Source organism: Genypterus blacodes, unplaced genomic scaffold (genome assembly GCF_046128005.1).
Source record: "Genypterus blacodes isolate CSIRO-AG114 ecotype Tasmania unplaced genomic scaffold, CSIRO-AGI_Gbla_v1 ptg000284l_1, whole genome shotgun sequence".
In the NCBI taxonomy this organism is placed as follows: Eukaryota; Metazoa; Chordata; class Actinopteri; order Ophidiiformes; family Ophidiidae; genus Genypterus; species Genypterus blacodes.
In genome coordinates this window covers 88,369-115,000 of record NW_027467075.1, presented here as the reverse complement: position 1 = coordinate 115,000, position 26,632 = coordinate 88,369, and the positions used below count along the sequence as shown (strand labels likewise).

General features: G+C 49.1%; 4 protein-coding genes across 5 annotated transcripts in view; 1 reads left to right on the top strand and 3 right to left on the bottom strand.

The window, feature by feature from the left end:
• rhobtb3 (Rho related BTB domain containing 3) overlaps nucleotides 1-11,273 on the bottom strand; it is a 23,170-nt gene extending 11,897 nt beyond the window's left edge. The window contains exons 1-5 of the mRNA XM_076136887.1: nucleotides 11,200-11,273; nucleotides 7,449-7,680; nucleotides 4,407-4,603; nucleotides 2,063-2,213; nucleotides 1,813-1,921 (exon numbers count right to left, since the gene is read on the bottom strand). Coding sequence (XP_075993002.1) covers nucleotides 1,813-1,921; nucleotides 2,063-2,213; nucleotides 4,407-4,603; nucleotides 7,449-7,680; nucleotides 11,200-11,273 — 763 coding nt within the window. The remainder of the gene's footprint in view (nucleotides 1-1,812; nucleotides 1,922-2,062; nucleotides 2,214-4,406; nucleotides 4,604-7,448; nucleotides 7,681-11,199) is intronic.
• Nucleotides 11,274-12,148: 875 nt separating this feature from the next.
• Nucleotides 12,149-14,986, bottom strand: rfesd (Rieske (Fe-S) domain containing). The gene is made up of 4 exons (XM_076136879.1): nucleotides 14,877-14,986; nucleotides 13,701-13,876; nucleotides 13,273-13,307; nucleotides 12,149-13,145 (listed from the first exon to the last, which is right to left on the bottom strand). The coding sequence occupies exons 2-4, from the start codon at nucleotides 13,855-13,857 to the stop codon at nucleotides 12,846-12,848; spliced, it is 492 nt and encodes a 163-aa protein (XP_075992994.1). The 5' UTR covers nucleotides 13,858-13,876; nucleotides 14,877-14,986; the 3' UTR covers nucleotides 12,149-12,845.
• Nucleotides 14,987-15,780: 794 nt separating this feature from the next.
• Nucleotides 15,781-17,700, top strand: nudt2 (nudix (nucleoside diphosphate linked moiety X)-type motif 2). 2 transcript variants are annotated; one of them, XM_076136880.1, is made up of 3 exons: nucleotides 15,781-15,868; nucleotides 16,509-16,635; nucleotides 16,806-17,700. In XM_076136880.1, exons 2-3 carry the CDS (start codon nucleotides 16,509-16,511, stop codon nucleotides 17,126-17,128), a joined length of 450 nt encoding a protein of 149 aa, XP_075992995.1. In that variant the 5' UTR covers nucleotides 15,781-15,868; the 3' UTR covers nucleotides 17,129-17,700. The 2 variants fall into 2 exon arrangements, with proteins under 2 accessions (XP_075992995.1, XP_075992997.1); XM_076136882.1 differs by having other exon boundaries at nucleotides 16,505-16,635.
• Nucleotides 17,701-18,616: 916 nt separating this feature from the next.
• On the bottom strand, nucleotides 18,617-26,273 carry ube2r2 (ubiquitin-conjugating enzyme E2R 2). The gene is made up of 6 exons (XM_076136878.1): nucleotides 25,721-26,273; nucleotides 24,133-24,336; nucleotides 22,359-22,445; nucleotides 22,173-22,270; nucleotides 21,643-21,777; nucleotides 18,617-21,298 (listed from the first exon to the last, which is right to left on the bottom strand). The coding sequence occupies exons 2-6, from the start codon at nucleotides 24,307-24,309 to the stop codon at nucleotides 21,013-21,015; spliced, it is 783 nt and encodes a 260-aa protein (XP_075992993.1). The 5' UTR covers nucleotides 24,310-24,336; nucleotides 25,721-26,273; the 3' UTR covers nucleotides 18,617-21,012.
• Nucleotides 26,274-26,632: the final 359 nt, after the last annotated feature.

Sequence of the window (26,632 nt, the reverse complement as noted above, 5' to 3'; positions counted from 1 at the left end):
AGGGACGGAGAGGAGGAGGAGGAGGGAGAAGATGAGAGAACAGAACAGGAAGGAGAGAAGAAGAAAGAGGTTCTGGTCCCAGTCAGCCTGATGGTGGCGCTGTAGTGACTGTCTACAATGTTGAGCCCACATTTTACATGAAGAGCGCCTGAACAAAGTCAAACTAAACTTTCATCTTTGTTTTTTGTTTTTCTGCATTGTTCTGCGTTAATTGGAGGGGGCGTGGCTTATTCTTCACAAGGTGCTGCTTCCTGTGGCTGAATCTCTCTGCTGTCACCAAACTTAGCTTGGCGGACAAACATCAGTCGACCTGATGGTGGCGCTGTAACAACACCAGTTCTACCTTGGAGCCGGACACGGTTCGACCCAGAGTGTGTTTGTGTGTTTCCTCTATGATGGACCCACATGACAGACTTTGATCTCTGCGATGTTTGTGTCTCTTACAAAGCTTTCATGTGCAAAAAACACAGCCATCCTCTTCTACTCTCCCTCACACACACACACATACACACACACACACACACACACACACACACACACACACACACACAGCCTACTTTGTTCTCCTTGGCCATCTGCTTCAAGCTCGAGTTGGCAACAAGCACAGAAACACAGACGCTGGCCAAACACGCTCGCTACCCTCGCACATCACAGGCGTGTGACATGTTGATGTAAACACAAACGCACAAAACACGTTCAGGAACAATGAGTTTGACTTCCTGGTACATTTCTGCGGGCGTGAAACCTCAAAATGTGCAAGTGTGGCAATGTTCAAACACGAACTCCTGACCATAAAACAACCAATTATGTTTTAGGTTATAAACACCGCCGAGCAGAAGCGCTGAGTGAAAACAGAGCCGCACACACAGGAGTGATTTGCCGTCACCTGTGAACCAAAGGAATGCAAATAAGCTGAAATAAGTGAGAGAGCTAAAAAAAAAAAGTGCAAAGGAAACAGCAGAAGGTTGTAAATCACAGAGCAATTATAGAGCGATTCCTGCTCTACACGCTCTGCATCTCTGCGGACCTCATCTCTTTTTTATGATCACTCAGATTTGGCCCCTAAATCCTTCATATTTCATTGCAGAGCGGGCTCCTCTGGCACGCCGGCCGGCTCCTCTGGCAGGACGAGGAGTCGCCCGTCAGCGAGGCGGAGCAGAGAGGAGGTGCGGGCAAACGGGCCGCGATCAATAACCTAACAGCTCGCTTTGTGTTCAATATGCTGGGCTTTTCAAAACTCTAACGCTGGAGGAAGTTATGTTTGCTGTCACATCTGTTTGTTTGTTTGTTTGTTTGTTTGTGTCGCTGCAGGACATTGCAAACTTCAAAGGAAAGGGGTGGAGCTTCATGGTCGGGTGAGAAGCTGATGATCGGTTTATGTTTGGGCTCATGAGTCCTGAAGCTAAATCCATTTCTCCTCCATTCATCACTTCAGCCGTGACTCAGTTCATATTTGATCCCATGATCACATTATGTGGTCCAAACCCGGAGGTCCCTTAATAATCCTTCTTGTTTGTTTTTCACTCTTTACAGCAGTCATTTATGGAGCCATCTAAAGGCTCATTTCAGGCTCTGTTTGGCTTTAGCTTCATAAACAGAAGCTCTTCTGAAGGCTCCAGCCGTTTGAGACGCAACAATCAGTCTCAGTCAAAGATCTCCAGGGACAGAAACACTCAGACTAAACTAACAATAATAAACGACAGACACTACTTATGATGCTCTGAAGGAGGCTGGGATGTTGCTGAGGGAACACAGAGGCGTCACACGTAGACTGAGCACAGTAACAGGCTCTAGAAAGCTTCTTCCTCTGACCTGGTTGCTCTAAGTGAGGAGGATGAAGGTCGTTGACTTTGTTCGCCCGCCTCTTCTCTGGCCTCTCCTTGGCTTTGTGCTTCAGACACTGAATCATGAAGTACTCCAGCTGAACGACACACACACACACACACACACACACACACACAGAGTGCAGCGCCGTTACATTACAGTCTACATACTACACACAGTGACATACATACTACACACAGTGACATTAACCCTGTGTGTGCTCGGTCATGTGACTCACCACGCTGCCAAAGTATCGTCCCACAAACACGTGGTTGAGGGAGGGGAGCTCCAGGTACGTGGCCCCCAGGTCCCGGGACAGCTGCAGGCCCTCGCTGTGCGGCACACAGCTGCTCCAGTCGGACGCACACAGGGGGCAGGTGCAGGGGGGCCTTCATCTGGACACACGGAGATCGGGTCAGACATTTTGTTTGTGTGTCTTGAGAAATGCCACATTTGAATTAACATGAGGCTTTGATTTACAAGCGGATGATTAAGGGGACTTCCAGGTACCCAGACATACTGACCCTAACCCAGACTGAGACTCCACTGAGACGCTGTTTAGCGTCGGGCCAATGGAAGAGAGGGGGATAGTTACTGTCCTAACCCAGAGGAAGTATCCAAAAGTAATTTTTATGAATTTAAAACGGCACCGATATTAATTTGTTTCAAATCAAGCTGTTGTCAGGGTTACTGTTTGTATGCTTAATGTTGTGGCTTTTTGAAAAATTAATATTCTCCAAATATTGTATCAAAGTATCGTAACGACTCAAGTGCTGACTGCCAGAATGAGATTAGTAGAAGAAGAAACATGCTGTTAGTGTTACAGTGAGAATGAAGAGTATGAGGCAAACTCTCCAATCTAACAGCACTGTGGTGTTTGTGTTGTTTGTGTTGTTTGTGTTGTTTGTGTTGTTTGTGTTGTTCGTGTTGTTTGCGTTGTTTGTGTTGTTTGTGTTGATTGTGTTGTTCGTGTTGTTTGTGTTGTTTGTGTTGTTTGTGTTGTTTGTGTTGTTTGTGTTGTTTGTGTTGTTTGTGTTGTTTGTGAGGACGTGTGTGTGTCTGTCAAACACATCCATGCTGTGGGAAAGTGCACATGGGGACTGAAGAGGAAGAGGGAAGAGGAGAATAACAGCTCAGTGTGCAGGCATCTGATCAATCACACTGATAATAAAGCTGCAGGCATGACACCGCCAGGGAGCTGGACAGTGTGTGTGTGTGTGTGTGTGTGTGTGTGTGTGTGTGGAAAGTCTGTCAGCAGTGACTGGGCGTATCTGTGGCATGTTTGCGCGTCCTTGGACAAATGGCTCCGTACTCTCCTGCGCTCAGCTCGGCTGTAATGGCGCTGGTGATGCGTGTTCGGTGGCGCTCTGCCACAGATCTGCCAGAGGAGCTTTGAGACGCTCTGAGACACTCCGAGCCGTCTCACTGTCTCACTGTCTCACTGTCTCACTCTGAGCAATGAAGGGGGAGAAAACTCTCACAGCGGAAAAACAAAACGTCAACAAGGCTCTCTACAGCTCCCCCCTCTCTCTCTCTCTCTCTCTCTCTCTCTCTCTCTCTCTCTGTCTCTCTCTCTCTCTCTCTCTCTCTCTCTCTGTCTCTCTCTCTCTCTCTCTCTCTCTCTCTCTCTATGTCTCTCCGGCTCTCTCTCTCTCTCTCTCTCTCTCTCTCTCTCTCTCTCTCTATGTCTCTCCGGCTCTCTCTCTCTCTCTCCTCTCTCTCTCTCTCTCTCTCTCTCTCTCTCTCTCTCTCTCTCTCTCTCTCTCTCTCTATGTCTCTCCGGCTCTCTCTTGCTCTGTGATCATCCTGCAGAGAAGCTCTGACAGCGTCTCAGAGCTTCTTTGGCGGTGGCTCTATAAATACCTCCTGGTACATGTGTGGGTTTGTTTACAGGACACGAATTACGCAACAGGCGGCGTGTGTGAGGCGTCGCACACGCATTGATTCATGTTCCACAGACGACTAATCCCCGGTGCCCTCTCCCACTGAAAGGACAAACTACCTGCCGGTGCCTTTGTTCAGGTGTGTGTGTGTGTGTGTGTGTCCTCCTCTCCCTGTCTGTCTGCTTGGCGGCTCACAGTGACCCTGGCTGTGAACCTCTCTGCCCTGCGTGTGTGTGTGTGTGTGTGTGTGTTTGCTGCCTCCCAGCCCCGGAGCCAACAGCCTGAGGGCAGCCAAGAGGAGCTCTCTGCTGGGAGGACGAGCTAGAGGACGGCCGGCTCAGATGAGATCTCACCGGACAGGAATACGACGGGTTCATGAAGAACAGATCAGCAATGAAGTCGCCTTAATTAAAAAAAGACCAAATCTAACCGGTGGCTTCTTCCCATGAAAGTGAGACAGTCAGTGTCTCTGCCTGCACTCAATACTCCTGCCATCACAGGCAAGAGAGCAATTAAGCCTCGTCACAATCAATGAGACCCCTCCATTCTCTGAGTATACCTGGCGTTTGAAGGAAATCCATTTATTGCCTTAATTGCGGTATAATAGAGGTTTTAAGGAGCGTCTGAACGTGCTGAGTCTGACTGTGGGAGGAAGGTAAAGCACCTTCAATCATCTGAGCCCTCCTCAGGGTCGTTTACTCACCGTTAAGTCGAGCGCCGACCGCCACCAGGATCACAGGCACGCCCCAGTGCCTCAGAAGGGGGCGGAGTCTGGGGGCGTAGTTGTTCCTGACCTGCTGGAAGGCCAGCTTGTCACTGACTGAATATTTAATGACCAGGATGTCTGCCTGCTCCAGAACTTTCCGTACGCTGGTCCAGTCGCTGTCCAACAAATCCTGAAGAGACGAGAAAAGGACACACACACACACACACACACAGTTACTATAGGGTAGAGATCCATGACAACATACAGAGGGTTCAGGGTCAAGGTCAGAGTTACTATAGGGTAGAGATCCATGACAACATACAGAGGGTTCAGGGTCAAAGGTCAGAGTTACTATAGGGTAGAGATCCATGACATCATACAGAGGGTTCAGGGTCAGAGGTCAGAGTTACTATAGGGTAGAGATCCATGACATCATACAGAGGGTTCAGGGTCAGAGGTCAGAGTTACTATAGGGTAGAGATCCATGACAACATACAGAGGGTTCAGGGTCAAAGGTCAGAGGTGAACACTCTCTGAGGGGATGGTGAACATGAGAGCAGGGGGGAAATAAACACATTCAACAACACAGCCTGTGATGTTTGTCAAGTTGGTATTTCTCCACTCAAACACTCATTGGCCAGGAGTGAAAACACAGAATCTGAAGCTGATGACTCAATCTGGTGAAACATGAAGTCTCACACATTCATGAATACCTGAACGCCTCTCCAATGTCACTAACAACACAATGGACAGGAGGAAGTACAGTCCGTCCACACTGAGGTAGAGGTCAGCAGACGAGTCTAACCTTCCTCGTTTACCCTCAGCGTGATCTGAAGCTGAATGATGAAACACTGGGACACAGACTGGGAGTGTTTCAGTGTCAACCAGCAGGCGACTGCTCAGGCAGAATGAGACTCCAGAGAGCTGCAGCGACGTTAGAATAAGAAAAGGGACGAAGCAGCAGAGAACTAAAGTGAGTCTGACAGGGAGAGAGAGGGAGAGACAGGGAGAGACAGGAGAGAGGGAGAGAGAGGGAGAGAGAGGGAGAGACAGGGAGAGACAGGGAGAGACAGGAGAGAGGGAGAGAGAGGGAGAGACAGGGAGAGACAGGGAGAGAGGGAGAGAGAGGGAGAGAGAGGGAGAGACAGGGAGAGACAGGGAGAGACAGGAGAGAGGGAGAGAGAGGGAGAGAGAGGGAGAGACAGGGAGAGACAGGGAGAGACAGGAGAGAGGGAGAGAGAGGGAGAGAGAGGGAGAGAGAGGGAGAGACAGGGAGAGAGAGGGAGAGACAGGGAGAGACAGGAGAGAGGGAGAGAGAGGGAGAGAGAGGGAGAGACAGGGAGAGACAGGGAGAGACAGGAGAGAGGGAGAGAGAGGGAGAGAGAGGGAGAGAGAGGGAGAGAGAGGGAGAGACAGGGAGAGACAGGAGAGAGGGAGAGAGAGGGAGAGAGAGGGAGAGACAGGGAGAGACAGGGAGAGACAGGGAGAGACAGGAGAGAGGGAGAGAGAGGGAGAGACAGGGAGAGACAGGGAGAGACAGGGAGAGAGAAGGAGAGACAGGGAGAGAGAGAGAGGGAGACAGGGAGAGACAGGGAGAGAGAGAGAGAGGGAGAGACAGGGAGAGACAGGGAGAGAGAGAGAGAGAGACAGGGAGAGACAGGGAGAGAGAGAGAGAGAGAGGGAGAGACAGGGAGAGACAGGGAAAGAGAGGGAGAGAGAGAGAGAGAGAGAGGGAGAGACAGGGAGAGAGAGAGAGAGAGGGAGAGACAGGGAGAGACAGGGATAGAGAGGGAGAGAGAGAGAGAGAGACAGGGAGAGAGAGGAAGAGAGAGAGAGAGACAGGAGCAAAAAGGGAGGCATGCAGAGACAGAAATATCAGAACAGCGTTTCATCTCAAATTCATTTTTGCGATGAGGAACAAAAGTTCTTTCATCCCGTCTTGTTTTTGTGAGCAGCATTTTAAAGCGGCGTCCTCAGGGGAGCAGAGACGTTCTCACGAGTCTGCAGGCGAGCAAGCGAGCGAGCGAGCGGCCTTGGGGTCTGAGAGAGTGAGCGACGTCTTCTGAGAGGCAGAGCGAGACGTGAGGGTAAACAGCCGCTCAGTGACTCAGGCTGCTCTACAATGACAGAGCTGCCATTTAAACATCACACTCTGTTCTACGCCTCTGTCGCCTTCTCAGCCTGCCCGTCACGTTGTTCTTCCTCTGTCAGGAAACTCAAGCATCAGGACCAAATGAAGACGCTTAGGAGAGCTTTAACCCTGACGTCTTCTAGATGTAAACAGAAGAAGAACAGGATGATAAAGGGGACTTCCAGCTGACCGGTGGTGCTGCAGCATCGACCAATAAGAGGCGTCAGAAAGGGGAAGCGTTACTGTGTTTACCAAGAGAACATGCTTCCCCACAGGCATGACAGCCACAGACAGGCTTCAGCCCACAGACAGAGAGGAAGACGAGCGGGAACAGTCTGTCAATCTTCATCAAGTGACACCAAACTGTCACACTTCTTCGTAAGGTTTGTAGTTGTAAGTTCAGGCTACAGAGCTGAGCCTGAAACTCTCTCAACTGTGAGTGTGTGTCGGCTCATCTCCCCTCAGCCAATCACAGAGGTCTCTCCTAACCCATCCCAACATTCCTGACCTTGCTCTCCGTTCTGTAGAGATCTGCTCTAACCTGGACCAGGCTGTCGTCTCCAGTTAGCGTTGGCATGACGGCGTAACACACCTGAAGGTAACTGGAGGTGAAGTCCTGACACACACTCTTGTTTTTAAGAGTGTGTCCATTGGGTTTCCTTCCCAGTTGTCAGCAGCTAAATGAAGACGTGCTGAACTGATCTTCATATCTTTATTACTTTATTACTGTGGGGGAAAGAGTGATGTATTATATGTGATGCTGAGTGCCAGAATGAGGTCAGCAGGATCAGAAATGTGCAGACAGTGAGGAAGAGCAGGCGTTCCCTCTGAGGCTCAGTGCTTCATCTACATTCATCTCCACCGACCTGACAAAGGAATGTAAGGACACATCTCCGTCTCTTACCCAGCTGGGACAGTCCCTCACCACCACCGTCACGTCTCCAAACACGCGGGAGGTGTACTCCATGAAGGCCGGGTTCCTCAGGCTGCTCTCCAGGTCGCAGGGTCCCACCAGGGCTCCGTGGCCCAGGTAGCTCCACAGCAGGCCCCCCTGCAGCTGGCCCTGGCCGATCAGCTCCTCCCCGGGCCCGACCCCCCCGGGACACTCGCTGCCCAGAGCCACGATGTGAATGGACCTGAGGGACGGAGAGGCAGAGAGACAGAGAGGCAGAGAGACAGAGAGACAGAGAGGGCAGAGAGACAGAGAGACAGAGAGGCAGAAAGACAGAGAGGCAGAGAGACAGAGAGGCAGAGAGACAGAGAGGCAGAGAGACAGAGAGACAGAGAGGCAGAGAGACAGAGAGACAGAGAGACAGAGAGGCAGAGAGACAGAGAGGCAGAGAGACAGAGAGGCAGAGAGGCAGAGAGACAGAGAGACAGAGAGACAGAGAGGCAGAGAGACAGAGAGACAGAGAGGCAGAGAGACAGAGAGGCAGAGAGACAGAGAGGCAGAGAGGCAGAGAGGCAGAGAGACAGAGAGGCAGGAGGCGGTGAAAGACGCAGAGACGCAGAGACAAAGCATCGCTGAGCAACGGCACCTGAGGAGGGTCAAGGATCTATCCCTCCAGTCAAACAGAGCAACAACACAGTATCTGTCTATCTATCTATGAGCTAACAGAGGAGACAGAGCAACATGAAGCCTCGCACACCTGGAAGTGTTTACCTGCCAACTCTGCTTTCACCATCACCATCTGTACAAACGCCTTCTAGCATCATCAACAACGCTTCACATCACACAGGGAGAAGGGTTTCGGCAGTGTGTGTGTGTGTGTGTGTGTGTGTGTGTGTGTCTGTGTGTGCCGTAGTTAAGTGAACCTCCGTCCTGCTGTAATTGTGGGAGCTGCATGCTGAAGCTGTGTGTGATGGATGTCTGCGCTGCTGTTCTCTCTCTCTCTCTCTCTCTCTCTCTCTCCCTCTCTCTCTCTCTCTCTCTCTCTACATCTGGCGTGTGTGCATTGATTCCAGATATCCCATAATAATCCCTGTGTGTGTAATAACAGAAGAACCCTTCACCCCTCGTGTCCCGGTGTCGCCGTGATGGCGGGATCCTGCCCGGTTCCCCCGGTGCTTCCCCCGGTGTAACTTACATGGCTCAGCGTCCCCGCGGGTTGTGCTCGGCGCGATGGAGCCCGTCTCCCTCCCGGTGAGTCTGCAGTCGGACTCGGCTGTTCCGCAATGAGCCGCGGCTCCGCTCGGCTCCCGTTACTCCCTCCGCTCGGCGGCCGGGCCCCCGGGAGCCCAGCTGGGGAGTTTCGCATTCACTCGCATCTCTCCCTCTGATTACTCATTCACGCCGCGGAGCGACGCGCCGTCCCGACCGAGCGACCGCAGAGGCGCACCGGACAGCCGGCGGAGCGCAGAGCGTCAACAGCAGCAGCGCCCATGGACGGACACGCAGACAGACGGACGGGCGGACAGACGGACAGAGAGACAGACAGACGGACAGACACTGCGCTAAAGACGCTCAAGTTACCCACCGCGGAAGAAAGACAATTAACGACGCGGCGAGAGAGAGAGACAGAGGGAGAGAGGGAGAGAGAGAGAGAGAGAGAGAGAGAGAGAGAGAGAGAGAGAGAGAGAGAGAGAGAGGCAAAGGGGAGAGAGAGAGAGGGGGGGGGGGGGAGAGAGAGAGAGAGAGAGAGAGAGAGGGAGAGAGAGAGAGCGAGAGAAAGAGAAAGAGAAAGAGAGAGGGAGAAGGAGAAGGAGAAGGAGAGGGAGAGAGAGGAGCTATGACCAAAGCGAATGACGTTGGTATATAATATAAAAGTGTCAGGGGCAAAGTGGAGAGAAAGAGGAAAGAAAAGGAGAGAGAGAGAGAGAGAGAGAGAGAGAGAGGACAAAAAGAGAGAAGGAGAAAAGGAGAGAGAGAGAGAGAGACTGACTCAGCAACATACACGTCCACTGACACACGTAGAGGCTGTGCACCCGCGGACACACACACACACACACACAACCACACACACACACACACTCTCTATAAATCCCTTCTGTGTTTTTATTCTCCTCCATCCATCTCTGTAGTTGGACATTTCACTGTCTTCACTGTCTTTTTCTTTACATTCACTCATCCCTCATCCAGGCAGACTGAGGTGAACACACACACACACACACACACACACACAGATCATCTCCCTCAAGGCCATCACTCCACAAACCTGCACCTCCGTCTCCACCTGACTCTTATTCTCTGACTGCTTGACCTTGAACGCCCCAGAGCGGCTGTAATCATCTCTCTATCTGGAGGGGTTTGGGAGATATGAGTGGAAATCAATAAGCAATCCTGTGTGAGCTGCTCTGGATGCTCTGAAGCTGATGCAGATCCATCCAGCCTGTCTCACCTTCTCTGACTCAGCTTCATCTCAGCTCCATGATGCTGCTGGTTGATGTTTGTAGCTCTGCTAGACACTCGGCTCTGCCTGGAGACACAGAGCTCCTATCTGAAGAGGACTGAGGGACCACCAGATCCAGACCCTACTGATCCAGACCCTACTGATCCAGATCCTACTGATCCAAACCCTACTGATCCAGACCCTACTGATCCAGACCCTACTGATCCAGACCCTACTGATCCAGATCCTACTGATCCAAACCCTACTGATCCAGACCCTACTGATCCAGACCCTACTGATCCAGACCCTACTGATCCAGACCCTACTGATCCAGATCCTACGTTTGACTAAGGAAGTCCAGTTGCCCAAGATTTGCCTTTCCTTGGACACACACACACACACACACACACACACACACACACACACACACACACACAGGCCTCTTACAGTGATAATGAACAACAGTTGGAGGTTTTTGGCTGATAGTGCAGAATAGAAAGTAAAATGTCTGCTGGCAGTCCGGGTGTTGTTGTCTTGTTGTCTTGCTGTCTTGTTATCTTGTGGGGCTTCAGTCGATACACAAATGAGATCGTCTCTCCTGGACACACGCCAACAGGACCTCTGGGACAGGAAGAGAAGCTTGAAGACGACACAGCTAACAGAGGGAATTGAACCTGCAGCCCTGATCCTTGCTTGTTTGTCTCTGTCGCCTCCTCCGACACTCAGCAGCTGCTCCGGATCTGGACTCAAGCCCTCTGCTTGACCTCTTACAAATGAGCACCTGTGTGTGTAAAGGCCTCCACTCGCAATTTGTCTGCATAATCAGGTTTTAATATTTAATGTGTGTGTGTGTGTGTGTGTGTGTGTGTGTGTGTGTGTTTACAGCCACAGGCTCTCCCAGGATGCTGTGCACGTCTCTCCTGCTCTGGATGAGTCACACAGGCCGAGGCCTCCACACTCTGCTGCCACATCACTCACTGCTGTTCAGACTGCAGAGGAGCAGAAACAACAAGCATCAGAATGTGACACCCGCTTGACTCTACACGCTTCTTTTACACGGAGCAGAAATCATATTAGAGCTACAACTACTGTGTGTTGTTGCTGATTAAATGGAAACACATTAGCTTTGGGTTTCCATTTAATCAGAACCAACACACACACACACGTCACTGATACTCTTCAGGGACATGATCTAAGATTTCTCACAGATTGTCTCTTTTCTCTCTACGTCCTGCTGATTTTTCACAATAAAAGCCTTCCTGAGGTTGCACAGAACAGAGTTTGTTCCCTGCAGGAGGCAGATATTCACTATGAGGGATTGCTGACGTGGTGAAAGCTCTGGTGCTCTGCGTCCTAAAGCCTGTGGAAGTGAAGGGATGATAACTGGCCAGGTGGCACATCGTGTATCTGCTGGGAAAGGAAGCTGCTAAGATGAATACATTTCCTGCCTTTAGCATTTTTAACTGCAGACTCACTGTGTTTCTAATGCCTCTGTTCTTTATCCATGCAAGTCACTGTGCACAGCATCACAGGCCTCAGGTTCACACACGTGTAACTAATGCACCTAACTAACTGAGAGTAGAGTTCTGAGAGAGTCAGAGGTCACAGGAGGTTAGCAGGGAAAGGCTTTGTGCGCAAAGCATCAGGGTCAGACAGGCAAAGGCACAGCAAAGTACCGAGCAGCGGCTGGTGACACGCCTGGAGCTGCAGAGCACACGAGCATGAATGAGCAAGAACAAGATGATCTGAGAGCCACGGCTGAGAGGCAGAGAGCTCAGGGAGGACGGGAGCTTCCATCCAGAGTCAGCCGGGCAGGGGAGAGAGGAAGCAGAGCGACTAGCAGAGAGAGGAAGCAGAGCGACCAGGGGAGGCAGGAAAACAGAGCGAACAGCGGAGAGGAGAGAGTGAGACCCAGAGTCCTGAACCAGACGCTGCAGAGGGTGAGATGATTGTGACAAATCAATAATCAGGAGAATGAGATATAGATCATGGAAGAGTGTGACGCTGTGGGCAACCAAGCATTCTATTGTATCTGAAAGCATGAATCAATGCAGATCACAGCTGCTCATAGTGCAGAAACACATCAGAGAATGAGGTCAAAGTTCACTCAGGACTCAAACTTAAACCCTTCTGAATCCTCTGTTTACTTTTGTTTATATAACTGCAATTATTTCAATATAAATTGATTTAGAAATGTATGTCATGAATAAAACAACATTTAACCATAAAAACAAGAAAATCTCATAAATTGAAATTAAAATCTCATAAAATAGAATGTGTTTATTCATTTATTTATGTATTAATCATCAACCAAACCATACAAATAAGCAGTAACATAGCAGGAACAAACACATTGGTGTGAGTTTAATATCATTTGATTTGGTCTTTTCAATGCAAAGTGTGAAATGTGACACGTTGTTTGTTTGTTTGCTTCCAGGCTGATGGAGCTGCAGATGAGCCGAGTGTGTGTGTGTGTGTGTGTGTAAGGCTGAGGAGGCATCTCGCTCCGTCAGCTCGGCTTCTCTCTCTGCTAAAGACACTGTCACATCGTGTAAACATGACCCGGCCTCATCGCTGCACAAACACACACACACACACAAGCTCCGTACAAACGTGTATTCAGCACACGTGTACACACACACACACACACACACACCCCTTGGTGATTGAGGAGTGTGTTAATGGAAGAGTTTGCAGTGTTACAGACTGAGCTCATTAGCCTGGACTGTGTCTTATCATGACTGCCTGATTGGATTACAGACCAATAGAAGAATTCAGAATGAATTTATAATACTTATTATGAACTGATCTACATGATGCTCTGGAGATACATCAGTATATGATTTGGCACCGTGTCACCCAGCTTCCTAGTAATATATTTCAGCTTCTTATAGATAAGATGGAAAGGATAAAGGATGTAAAGCCACGCCTCTCTGCAGGCTCAGCAGCTCCAGGTGGCTGTGCTGTGTCCTTCATGGAGATCCCTTGGAAACCTTCGGCGACTTGTCCTTCTCGGCCTCCGCGGCTTTTTCCCTCTTCACCTTTCCCTCTTCTCCCTGGTAATAGTCCGAGTCGAACTGGCCGGTCTCCAGCAGCGTGACGTAAACGTCCCCGTTGCCCTCGGTGACCTTGTGGATCCTTTGCTTCACACCTTTGGATAGCCACTTGATGGGCTTCTGCCCGGGGTTCCCCTTGTACAATCCCTCACCGCTGGCCAAAGTGATCTTGTATCTGTGTCTGGGACAGATGATGCACAGCTGGCCGCCTAACTCCTGTGAGACGGAGAGAACACTCAGGTCTGAATCTGGATCAGAATCGGGTTCGTTGGCCATAACAAAATGTTAACATCAAAGTAAAAATGTATCCAGTAAAAGTCTTTTATTTGAATGCGTCTCTCACCTCGATGTCTCCGAGATGCAGCGGTCCCCCAGAGTCTGTTGGCAGGCCAGAGCGTCAGTGTATTGCAGAATAAGCAAAGTCTTTACGGCTCAGTAACCTTTCGCTGACTGCGCGCACATTAATGATGTTATGTAGGAAAATATCCATAGGATAACGAGGCAGAGCGGCACACTGGCAACACTCTCCACGCAAAATAAAAGGAAGGCAACGACTTCTGTTTGATTAAGCAAAATGATGCATTTTTCCATAAGACTTTATATCTGTATCTACGTTCAGTCTATCATATAATCATAAATAATCTTGAGTATTAGGAATAAATGTTGTCTAATGGTCAGTTTGTCATTTCTTATCTCATTTGCTTTAAATCAAATGAGTTTTGTTCTCACTGTATCTCACTGTAGAGGAAGACGGACTCCATCTCTACTCACGGTAACACCAAGAGTCCAAAGCGTGGAAGGTTCCATCCCGGTAGATGATCAGCACATCTCGCCCCTCGACTGTCCTAAAGGAACGCTCCGCCTCAATCAGCTCCGCCTTCTTTCCCACAAAGTGAGGCCCATCTTTAGGCTCCTGCTTCCCCTCCATGGATGACACCTCTGTGATCCTGTTAGGGTGAGCAAGAGAACACACACTTATTTAAAGTCGGTTTTAGTCGGTAAAACGGACCCTCGTGGATCCATGAACACGTGTTTACTCCTCTATAAGCTCCTCTATGTCAACCTAGAAGTTTAGTGAGATACAAATATGTTCACCCTTGCCTCAGAAAATGTTTCCTATGACCTTTGACCTGATCCCTCTGTATGTTGGCACAGATCTCTATCCTATAGTCACTCCCCTCTTCCTTCTCTCATCCGTTGGCAGCTTCCTAACGTGAAGCAGCAGAGAGAAGGAAGTGGAGATACACATGTACATGCAGCCACTGTGTGTGTGTGTGTGTGTGTGTGTGTGCGTGTGTGTGTGTGTGTGTGTGTGTGTGTGTGTGTGTGTATGTGTGTGTGTGTGTGTGTGTGTGTGTGTGTGTGCGTGCCAAATCAGGCTTCCTTGCTTGTCATTCAGAAAATGGCTTTGATAGCGGGATTTGTCTCTGTGGGCCAATCAAAACGTGACGTACATGAGGTGAGAGACAAGAGGGCTTAACGCAATGACATAGGACATGACATAAGACATGACATAGGATGTGAGATAAGACATGACATAGGACATGAGCTAGGACATGTGTCTGACTGCTGTGGTTCCATCCACTCCAACACAGGTCTTCCAGTGGTGGCAGTCCAGGACCTGTCTTCTCTCTGCGACAGCGTACAGTAAACCAAAAATGCCCCTGAGGGTAAGACTGTGATCCCAAGTGAGGTTAATGTAAAGTGAAGTGGCATAATGAGCTCCACATGCAGGCTCAGTAAGCAGGGCACAGCCTCGTGTTCTCCGTCTATACCACAGAGACACACACACAGGAAACGCTACAGAGCCACAGAGCCACAGAGCAGCTCATGAATCATTCAGTCTGGGAATCCATGATGTTTCCTCAGGCGAGCCTTGATTTAGTTTGCCTGTTAAGATGTTAGAGTTAAAACATACTGGAGCGTGTGTTAGGTTTTGTTCCTTACCTTAGATGAAGCAGCAGCAGAGTGGCGTCCGTCTGAAGGAGTGTGTGGTGAGGAGGCCCCGTTTATCTTCACATAGCATCACGTCTTCAGTTGGTCTCCACTGGCCTCTCGTCCTATCTGACGCCCACAGACACAACAGCACACAGAGATTACAGAGAGAGAGAGATTTAGAAAGCTCAACAACTTTACGCTGCTGATCTGCACAAATATGACACAATTATCATATATGTCACCAATCAAATATGTTCTTCTTCTTGTCCCTCTTCTTCCTCTTCATAATAGTAGTGAAAGTCATCGCAGTTGTTAAGGATAGATAGACAGACAGACAGACAGACAGACAGACAAACAGACAGACAGATAGACAGACAGACAGGCAGACAGATAGATAGATAGATAGATAGATAGATAGATAGATAGATAGATAGATAGATAGATAGATAGATAGATAGATAGATAGATAGATAGATAGATAGATAGATAGATAGACATATTTCTGTGCATAGTTATTGCATAGTTCTTGCATAGTTTGTAGTACTACTACAAATAACAATAGGATAATCCTTTAGTTAGTCCCAAGGCCGGAAAGATTTTTCCATATTGCACAAGTAAGATATTAAGAGTCAAGTTAAACATATGAGATTAAAGTTTAAAGATGAAGAAGCTGAGCAGTTAGCAGTAGCTGCTGTAAACAGGCTTATTCCATCATATATCATACAGAATGACGCATTGTGAGCCATTACGTTTTGTTATTTTGATTTCTGTTGTCGTGGTTATACTATTGTTATTGTTATAGTATTATTAATGGTGTGTAGTATTATTTATGTCCACATTTGTTGTTTCTTTTATTGTTTGCGGAACTATCGCTGTGATTCTTCAGAACACATCGGAGCCATTTGTCGGTGGACCGCTGAACCGCGCCTCAGCCAATCAGAGCTCAGTGTCGCCCGAGGCGAGTGAGACGCTTTAAACTGCTTTAAATCAGCGTAAAGAGCGTGAGTTTGTATGTTTGAAGAGAAGTTTGATGCAAAGCCTTCATCTTCTGTGCGGGAGGAAGGCGAAGACACGCGTTCATTCAAAACAGAACCAGAGAGAGAGAGAGATGTTACGTTATCTGGTGAAGCTAAGCTAAGCTACAGAGAGCAAACAGAGAAGTTCCAGTCTGACAGCAGCGATATTATAGTCCGAATAGAACAATAACAATGACGTCATGTTCATTTAGAAGAACCTTTCATGTCTGAGTTGATTGCCTTGTTTTTAATTTCATCTTGACTCAAATAATTATGTCTGATTTAGGAATTAGAATCATATAGAAGTAACATCAGCTGGATACTTGTGTCTGTGAAACAGGGATTCAGTTTAAAAAGATGTGCAGCATCGGAAATCAATCAATCAATCAACTTATTGGGCCCACATGATCTTTGAAAGCCTGAAAATGGAATAAGAGGTCGAGTTTTCCAGGCCAGAAAAGTCAGGAGAAACTGCTGACATTTTCAAATATATAGTTATAATCCTTCTTATTCTGATACTGCAGCTCCTCAGTGTTAATGTGTGTGACTGTGTGTTAATGTGTGTGTGTGTGTGTGTGTGTGTGTGTGTGTGTGTGTGTGTGTCCCTCCCTCCCTGCACAGACAGATGGCTTTGCGTGCTTGTGGCTTCATCGTGTTTCGTCGACTATGCGACTCTGTTCCTCCCCCGGGCAACATTGAGTTCCTCCTCCTGCAGACCTCCTATGGGGAGCACCACTGGACCCCACCCAAAGGTGCGTACAAGCCTGGGATGTGAAAACACGAGTAAGACCCCCCCCCCTATGCTTTATGTACTTGAGGGTTCCTGAAGGTTCTCGACTCGTTAGGCTCGTTAGACCAGGAGAGCAGCAGCTGACATATTCCTCCGGCCTTAACCTACTGCCTCTGCTCTGGTCCACGTTAGGTCACGTGGATCCAGGAGAGGATGACCTCACCACGGCCCTGAGGGAGACCGAGGAGGAGGCAGGTCTTGGCTCGGAGCACCTGCAGGTGGTGGACGACTTTGCGCACGAGCTCCGCTACGAGGTAGGGGGCAGACCCAAGGAGGTGCTGTACTGGCTGGCTGAGCTGAGGGACCCGGGAACGGCGGTGATGCTGTCCAACGAGCACCAGGAGTACCGCTGGGTCCGGCTGGAGGAGGCCTGCATGCTGGCCAAGTACCGGGACCTGCAGGAGACGCTGAGAGCCGCGCAGAAGCACCTGGAGGCCCGGCAGCACCAGCAGTAAGGCGCTCTGGGATCTCAGATCAGATATCTTCAGTCACACAGTGAGTTCAGTTCAGTCATGCAAACAGTCATCATGTTCTGTCGTTACTGTTGTTTCTCTTAAAGGAGAACAAAGCTGAACTCACAGCAAAGATTCAAACCTAGAACCTTTAATGTGACTTTTATTTTGAAGCTTTTAAGTAGTTTGTGATGGGATGTAAAGCTGAAGTGATTGATCTGAATGTGTATATAAAGCTAAAGAGGTGGATGTGTTTCATCTGTGTGAAGTCAGAAGATCATTGAGACAAAATCAATCATTCAGGAGTGAATCATTGATTAGTTCATTTGAAGCTTTTTCAACCTCAAAATAATATTATTATAATATATTAAATCAGATCAACAAATCCAAGAAACGATATTATAAACACTCTAGTCTAGGTTGTCCATGCTGCCACAAGGGGGCGACAGAAACAACGGCTAGCTGTGAAAACCTCTGAGTCCCGATTGATTTAGTTCCTCTGGATTTCCCTGCCAGAGCAGCAGCATCAACGCCTGACGCATCATACAGAGCAGAATAAAGAGTTAACCCCTTCAGCAGCTTTCAGTCACATTCTGTTTTATTTTGAATCATTTCCAAACGTTACCACAGCTTCTATGCCTGAAGTTGCATATCCAAAAAGTTTCCCCCCCAAACACCAGCTGTTGTGTTGTCGTTGCTTTATATGACACGCGTGTGCTTGAACAACAGATACCAACGCTATACTGCAAACAAACCCCAACAATGTATGTTTTACAATAGAAACTCTATATGAGCGACTCTATATGAGCGACATCTGCATCCCGACAAACACAAAACCATGAAGAAAGAAAAGCTAATCAAAGAAACCCAAACAAAGATGGCGGCAACACCGTGGACGCACGAGCGAGCTTCCTGTTAATGCGAAAGCCTCAGAAGACCACACACACACACACACTCAAAGCACTAAATGAATGTATTCAGTCATTGAGGTGTAAAAGTGGAACTGGAACATCTGCTGGTCCGCATCCCTCTCGTTCCACCTGCACTTATGAAAACAAGGCATACCATCATGTAGAAAAGAGTTGGATCACTGTTGCTATGTTACAGGCTACACTAACTCAGGAGGAAAGCCAGCCGCTCTGATTCTCCTCTCTGACGTGGCAATCGGAGGCTCTTAAGACTTCCTGCAGCCCAGACCTGTCCGTCACCTACCAGGACAACACCGTCTCTATGGCGACACAGGAGAGATCAGGAGTCCGTGACCTCTGCCATGGATCCGCCTCCTGTGGCACCAAGTCAAGTCTGTTCCAGATCCAGTCTCCCTGTCCTCAGGGGAGTCCAGGATCTGTGGGGAAAAGTTTCACTCAGGCTGCATGACGACGTCCACCAGATGAAGAGTTTATCCAAAACAGCAACAGAATCCTCCACTGACGTCAGAGGGTTTCCTTTACTCTGATAGGCTGACAGGTCACAGGTGTGTGTGTGTGTGTGTGTGTGTGTGTGTGTGTGTGTGTGTGTGTGTGTGTGTGTGTGTGTGTGTGTGTGTGTGTGTGTGTGTGTGTGTGTGTGTGTGTGTGTTCGTGTGTGTTCAACAGTCAAGACAGCAGGAGAAACACTGCAAGTGTGACTCTGAACTCGCTCTCACGACAGAAACCAGCGTCCAGAAGCTGTGTGTTGCCGTTTGTCTCCCGGCGCTGTTGTCATGGTGACCGAGTTACCGACTCCCAATTTCCACCGTGTTGCGTTTGAGCTCAAATTAAAGTCACAGCAGCAAACGCTTACATTTTAAAAATCCATCTGGATGTAAAGGTTGAGAGGTCGACGCCCTGAACCTCATGTGAACCTGTCTCACCATCACTCCAGATGTTTGTGGTTCTCCTCCCAGGCTGTGTTCCTGTGCTGGACCCTTATGGATCCATGTTGTTTTGCCCGCCACAATAAAAGCTCAACGTCTCCTCCTGGAACGTCCCAATCTTACGAGGCTGATTGTGGGATCGGAGACGTTCAAGTTCCCTCTCTGCCCTCTGACGCCACCCAGTGATAAAATGAAGAAGAGGAGGCTGTGTGGGCGAGGAAGAGTTCTGTCCGTTCCTCAGTAATTGGTTTCCCTCTCAGTGGAAGTATGAGGCCCTGAGGTTAAAGAGGCAGAGCAGCGACACCAGCGCTCTGTCACCTTTGCTTGTCCTGTACATTAAAGGATGTGGATCCAGGGCGGGCGAGTCAGGGGGCGGAGCCTGTGTTTGTCCATTGCATCGGTCAGAGATGCAGTATCAGGTCGGGTCAGGGGTTAATGAGCGTCCATGAGCCCGACTGAGGGATCAGAGGAGCCGAGAGACACACACACACACACGTGGCTGAGCTGAGACATTAAACCAGACAATCTGACTACAGGGAGGTTCAACTGAGCAACAACAACGTTTCATCATTTATCAAAAGCTTATTTCTTTACACAGCCGTTTACATGGCAACAAGACGCAATTTAGAACGGAAGTCCACCGATTACGTAATGCTTCCTTCTGAAGGTGACAGGGTTCAGTTGTGTGTGTGTGTGTGTGTGTGTGTGTGTGTGTGTGTGTGTGTGTGTGTGTGTGTGTGTGTGTGTGTGTTAAAAAGATATTCTTGTTTAAAGTTGCGGCGAGGAGGCGGTCATGGGCCAAGGAAGCTCTGAGTCTGAGCTCGGTAAAGTTTGTTTCTAACATTATTTTTAACCCATAGACAACCATTCAGTCTTCTTATCCTGCGTTAACACTTGGTGACCACTAGATGGTAGCAGAGGCCATGGATGGTACAGCCAGCCTTCTAAACAACTGGATCTGGATCAGTAGGATCTGGATCAGTAGGACATGGACCAGTAGGATCTGGACCAGTAGGACCTGGACCAGTAGGACCTGCATCAGTAGGATCTGGATCTGGTGCTCCCTCAGTCCTCTACAGATAGGAGCTCTGTGTCTCCAGGCAGAGCCGAGTGTCTAGCAGAGCTACAAACATCACCTAGCAGCATCATGGAGCTGAGATGGAGCTGAGTCAGAGAAGGACAGACAGGCTGAATGCTCCAGAGCTCCATCCAGAGCATCCAGAGCAGCTCACACAGGATTGAATGAATATCTCCTACACTAATGGAGACAGAGATCATTCAGGTTAGAGGTCGTCATGATGCTGAGAGACATTTCTAATATTCTGTCCCTCTGTGGTGAAACATTCAGTATAGATAAATGTATAGAATCACATAATGTACAACTTATTAACCAACTAATCACTGGATCTTGGTCAGCTGAGGCGTAATCAGAGGGTTTTTGGGTGTGAGGCTGTGTTGCCCAGGGTGATGAATCACTGAGCTGAGTTCTGCTGAGGCGCTTTAAAGAAACACCAGAGTCTCTTTACCAACTGGGAAAACCTCCAGAAACATCAATCAGATCTACGCAGAGCAGGAAGTGCTGACGTGCCTGCGGCTCTGCGTCGCTCTGCAGCTAAAGTGAAGCGGGGAACAACCAGAGAGGCGAAACATAAGGAGACATCTAACTTACTGGGGACGCCTCAGACGGATTCTGAAACTACGCAAGGTTTGGAAAGGAGGAGGAGGAGGAGGATGTGAGGATGCGAGTGCGGCGCTGTGATTAAGGCAAACGGTGGACGCAGCAACAGGAGCAGGAGTCTAGACTCTCAGTGAAACCAACAGAAGTCTGAAAGAATGAACATTACTTTGTTTTTAATAAATGATGAAAAGATTTTGGTTGTAAATTTTTGGACCCCTCTGTATGCACACACACACCCACACACACCCACACGGCGCACACACACACAGGCGCGCACACACACTCTGAAATCTGTAACGTAAATTTGACGAATAAAGAAGGGGGGGGGTTGGGGGTCAAAGGTCATCCAGATCATCAGGACTCTTCGTTGCCAGAGTCGTCCTGGTTGTCGTAACACCTGGTGGACGTCCCGCCGTCCTCCCCTCCGCCGATCCCCCCGGCCTCGCCCACGGACTCCATCTCGCTCTCGTCCTCTTCGTCGTCCTCCTCCTCCATGTCGTCGTCGTAGAGGTCGTCGTACAGCAGGTCCGAGCTGCTGTCCTGTGAGGGGACCCGGGTCTGGACGCAGTACTCTGCCAGCGTGGTGGGCACCTTCACCCCGTCACGCTCCGCCTCCGCTGCTGTGGACATCACCTGCTTCCTGCCGACGCACGGGACAAAGGTAACATCTGGATGAGCTAGAGTGATGTCATCAGTGTGTTAAGAAGGTCCACTTGTGTAGAATGGACCCTTATGGATCCATGATCACGTGTTAGAGCCTCTAAAGCTCCTCTACATGAAGACAGAAGCTAAGTTAGACTAACATGTTGACCTCTGACCTTTGACCCTAAACCTCTGTATGTTAGGGTTAGAGAATGATGTTAGAGACCACCTGTAACTTTAACATGGAGGCTGAAGGTTCCTCCTCTTCTCCCTGTGTGTGTGTGTGTGTGTGTGTGTGTGTGTGTGTGTGTGTGTGTGTGTGTGTGTGTGTGTGTGTGTTACCTGATGATCTCGGCGTACTCCTTGTCCTTTCCTTTACTGTCCCTCCATTTGCGAAACATGACGGAGGCGTCCACGTTGGCGGGGGAGAAGGTGTTTGGCTCGTTGAGCAGAGAGATCACGCTGAGCAGGATGGTCCTACACACACACACACACACACACACACACACACACACAGATGTTCACCTCTCTTCCCCTTTGTGGCTCCGTTACGTACAACATCCAATCTGCTCAGGCTGATGAATGCAGCCTCGGCTCTTTAGCTCCTCTCACTCACAGAGAACAGAAGGTTTTGTAACGGCATCAAATGCAACCCAACAGTATTTACACTAAACAGAGGAAACTCAAACAAAGACACAAACAAAATGTCCCAGGATTTTGATTTGAAGTCTGCAGAGTGAACACATGACCGTCGACCATCTTATCTGCTCTTTACTTAAGATGTTGTTGCATTTTAGACCACAGCAGAAAGAGACGACATGAGGTGACGGCTGTGGAGGGAAGAAGAAGAAGGAGAAGAAGAGGAGGCTCACCTGACGTTCTGTGTGGGGTTCCATCTTTCAGAGGGCAGCTCTCCGCTCTGAGGGTCGTCCACTGGAGGGTGCAGGATGGAGATGCACACGTCTCCGTTCTGCAGGGAGAGAAGGCGGCGCACAGTTCAGGCCGCCTGTCGTCTCTACGCTGAGATTCACAACAGATTGACTAGAAGACCTCGTTACCTCGTAGATGTTTGGGTGCCACATCTTGGTGAGGAAGCGGAAGGTGGGTGGGGAGTACGGGTAGTCCACCGGGAACTTGATGTGAGCCTGGAACAAGGAGCAGCGGTTAGTCTGGGTCAACAAGGAGCAGAGGTTAGTCTGGAACAAGGAGCAGAGGTTAGTCTGGGTCAACAAGGAGCAGAGGTTAGTCTGGAACAAGGAGCAGAGGTTAGTCTGGAACAAGGAGCAGAGGTTAGTCTGGGTCAACAAGGAGCAGAGGTTAGTCTGGAACAAGGAGCAGAGGTTAGTCTGGGTCAACAAGGAGCAGAGGTTAGTCTGGGTCAACAAGGAGCAGAGGTTAGTCTGGGTCAACAAGGAGCAGAGGTTAGTCTGGAACAAGGAGCAGAGGTTAGTCTGGGTCAACAAGGAGCAGAGGTTAGTCTGGAACAAGGAGCAGAGGTTAGTCTGGGTCAACAAGGAGCAGAGGTTAGTCTGGAACAAGGAGCAGAGGTTAGTCTGGGTCAACAAGGAGCAGAGGTTAGTCTGGGTCAACAAGGAGCAGAGGTTAGTCTGGAACAAGGAGCAGAGGTTAGTCTGGGTCAACAAGGAGCAGAGGTTAGTCTGGGTCAACAAGGAGCAGAGGTTAGTCTGGAACAACAAGGAGCAGAGGTTAGTCTGGGTCAACAAGGAGCAGAGGTTAGTCTGGAACAACAAGGAGCAGAGGTTAGTCTGGGTCAACAAGGAGCAGAGGTTAGTCTGGGTCCTGAGCTGCATGCTGAAGGCTCTCCTGTGAGGAATCTGCCTGCTTCAGACTGCAGGGATGAGACTGTCCCGCTCTGTTTGAGAACAATGTTCCCTTATCAACCTGTTAACAGAAACACAGATGAAGCTGAATCTCCAGTAACCCCTCACACTCTGGAGCTCTTTGTGCTGACGCGGCTCTGAAGCTCTGGTGATCCTGATCCTCTGCAAAAATGAAAGTGCCATTACAGCTGGGCGTGAGGACAGCGTGTGCCGAGGCTGGACTGGTGTCTCTCTGATAGGATATCAACACCACACAAGCAGCCATGACAGCGCTGCAGCCCGGGGATAACAGCCACAGCGACGTCATCACGCCGGCCTGAGCCTCAGTCCATGGCCAGGATGGAAGCGTGCAGCAGAGAGAGAGGAGGCTGAAACATGAAACATGAAACATGCTGCCCTCCACTCAAACTGATGATATGTTTGTTGCTTTTATTCCTTTACCCCATAACTTATTAAGTGCTTATATTATTCTTCTATCTGAATAAAGGTCCAGGTCCTGAAGTCACCTCTGATCCGCTGCAGGGGACAGGAAGCACACGCTCCGGGTTATTTGGGCATTTCCTGGAAAGCTACAGCTCCAACTGTAGCTCCCTTCCCTCCTGCCTCTCTCTCTCTTCCCCTCTCCCTCTTTCCCTCCCGCCGTACAGCAGTTTCCAGATCAGGTTTTACTCAATCAGTAACGTCAGACCCGACCATAAGTCTCATCCTGATTTCCCCTCCTTCTCCTCGGTGCCAAGGAGCCATTTATATCTGCACAGGGTTAAAAATAGACTTCTGAAGTACGACCATCACGGTGAGGGAGTGAGGGTAAGACAGCTGGACATGGAGGTGGTGGGGGGGGGTCTGTGAGAGGACACAGCAGGAGAGATCAAACCTCCACCAAGGCCTGAATTTCTCTCTACAGATCTGGATCCTCAGTCTCAGAGATAATGCCTCTCCATATAAGTTTCATTCAACTCCATTAATACCCTGAGGTCCCACAGTCCCGTACCTTAAAGTAGCCCCCCTCATACAGGGTGTTGGGGGGGCCGAAGATGGCCACCTCCCAGTTGTAGAGGTCCGACTCCTCCACCAGGGTGATGCGGAAGCCTTCCACCGGCTGCTCCTGCAGAGACTTCAGCTCCATCATCAGGGCCTTCTGAGAACTGGGGGTGGTCTGGTGGGCCATGCTGATGCAACGTCTGACACCACTGGGCTACGGATGAGTGACAGGTGGAGAACAGAGAAACAAAAAATGACCTCCAGGAGACGTGGGTGCATTCAGACCATGGTTGAGGTACGGAGCAGAGGAATGGGACTAAGCTGAGGAAGACTATGGTTTACAGTCCAGAGATGAGTGAAGCTATGGAACACACACTATAGAACTAAATACAAAAGCTCCTACACTGTAACATCAGTAACATCCATTCTGCAGTAATGAACCTTTATCCAATATCAGTAACATTATTGATCTCAGGGCCGTAATAATATTTAGTGTCAACAATTCAGCATTCAGCTTTTAATCGCCAAATATTACAACTTTTCTTTTCTTTTCTTATCACTGTGTGTGTGTGTGTGTGTGTGTGTGTGTGTGTGCGCGTTGTAGCCTGTTATTGATCAGGATGGATTAGATACCAAATACTTATAACTAATAGTTACTGTGTTGCAGTAGACTCCAAAGTGCTGTAAACATAAATATTCTTGAATTAAACACTAAATATTGTGACTCTGATTATAAATATATTATAAACATTGTTGCTGTTTGTGGATTAAGGTCATTACTTGGTACCGTCACTAGATTGTGTGTGTGTGTGTGTGTGTGTGTGTGTGTGTGTGTGTGTGTGTGTGTGTGTGTGTGTGTGTGTGTGTGTGTGTGTGTGTGTGTGTGTGTGTGTGTTCCTGTTCCTCAGCTTCACTCATGATTCCCTGACCCGGTCCCTAATGATGATAACATGATCACACTCAGTTCTTGCTTGTATCTGTGACGCTGACAGTTGAAGGACTTTGTTTGTTCAGTTTTGTCTCGTCTGCTGTCCACCCGTCCATCTGTCCACCCGTCCTCCCATTTGTCTCTGAATTCTTGTCCTCAGGTCGTGACCAGAGACATCAGCTGTGTTTGAACAGCTAATCATTCATATAGATTAACTAACATTTAGAGTTAAAGTTGGTTCAGTTTGTTGAGCTGAGGTCCATTTCTGATCCATTATTTGAGTTTTTTGGGGCAAACATGTACAATAACAGAGGCGATTTGCCCTTTGACCCTGGTTAGTTCCTACACTGAACCTATCCGCACCACATAAACATGAATTACAACACTCACAGCTGACTGATCTCGGATAATAACATTGTTATTTCACTGGAATACGGACAAAAACAACAACTGTCTCCGGTTTACATCCTCGGACCTGAACACCGCACAGCTAAATGAAAGAAGCTTTGACTTCATGGACACGTTAGGATGTAAGAGAACATTAAAGCTTTAAACGACATAAACAAGAGTGAAGGCAGAGCGGAGCAGCTAGCTTGAGTCAGTCAGAGCTCGGAGCTCAGAGCGCAGGGCCTCTCGGGGGGGGGAAGCAAAGTTAATGTAAAGTCTTTACCTCTCTTCTCCCACTTCAATGTGTTTGCGTGTCGCTGGAGCTGAGCTGTGGGAGGTGAACTCATTGGCCGTCCATGTTAGCCGACAGGAGCAGTGCTAATGCCTATGGCTGCTCCTCTTCCTCTCTCTCTTCTTCCTCTCACTCTCTTCTTCTTCTCTCTCCTGGTGTTTCCTAAATTCTCAGTTTGTCAGTGTTGACAGTTGACATGGAGCTGTGGTCAGTGTGAGCGGCTCATGCTCGGTCCGCTCAGGCTCAGCTGCTCCCTGCGTGTTTGTTTGTTTATCTGCTCTCTGCTGTCTCAACTTCTCCACACGTCAGCTAAACCCCCGCCGAGCAACTTCCCTCCGGTGCCGCGGCTCCTCGGCTCGCTGTCGTCTCCTCCGGCGCGCTGTCAGAGTCTGGAGCAGATGAGGCCAAACCTGCGGTCACACACGGGGCGTTAGTGACAGCTTTACACCCGCGGATCACAGCCAATATCATCGATTTTTATTTTCCTCCCATCGATGCTTCCGGCTATCATTGCGCGTGTCTGCGAGACGTAGCGGACGTACGCGCCTGAACGTGACGTGCGCGCGCCCGAGAGCAAAACGATCCAATAACATTTGTGCAGCCCGGGGCCGGGCGGTGGGAGGGGCTTCACTAGGTAGTGGGAGGGGCTTTGGCAGAGGCAACAAGCCTGTTAAAATAAAAGCTAGTGTTCGCGTGACAAGATGTGAGTATCTTTACAGGCTTGTTGTTGATGGGTTTTAATTAACCTTGGTGGGTTACTTAAGACATGAACCCATTACAGTCCGGCACTGGTCTGATTGATAGCGGTGCTGTACTTAACACGTTTATGTTTTGATTTAGTGCAAAATACATTCACAGTTTAAATGCACTTTTGTGAAAGTCAAAAACTAAGATCTCAACCGG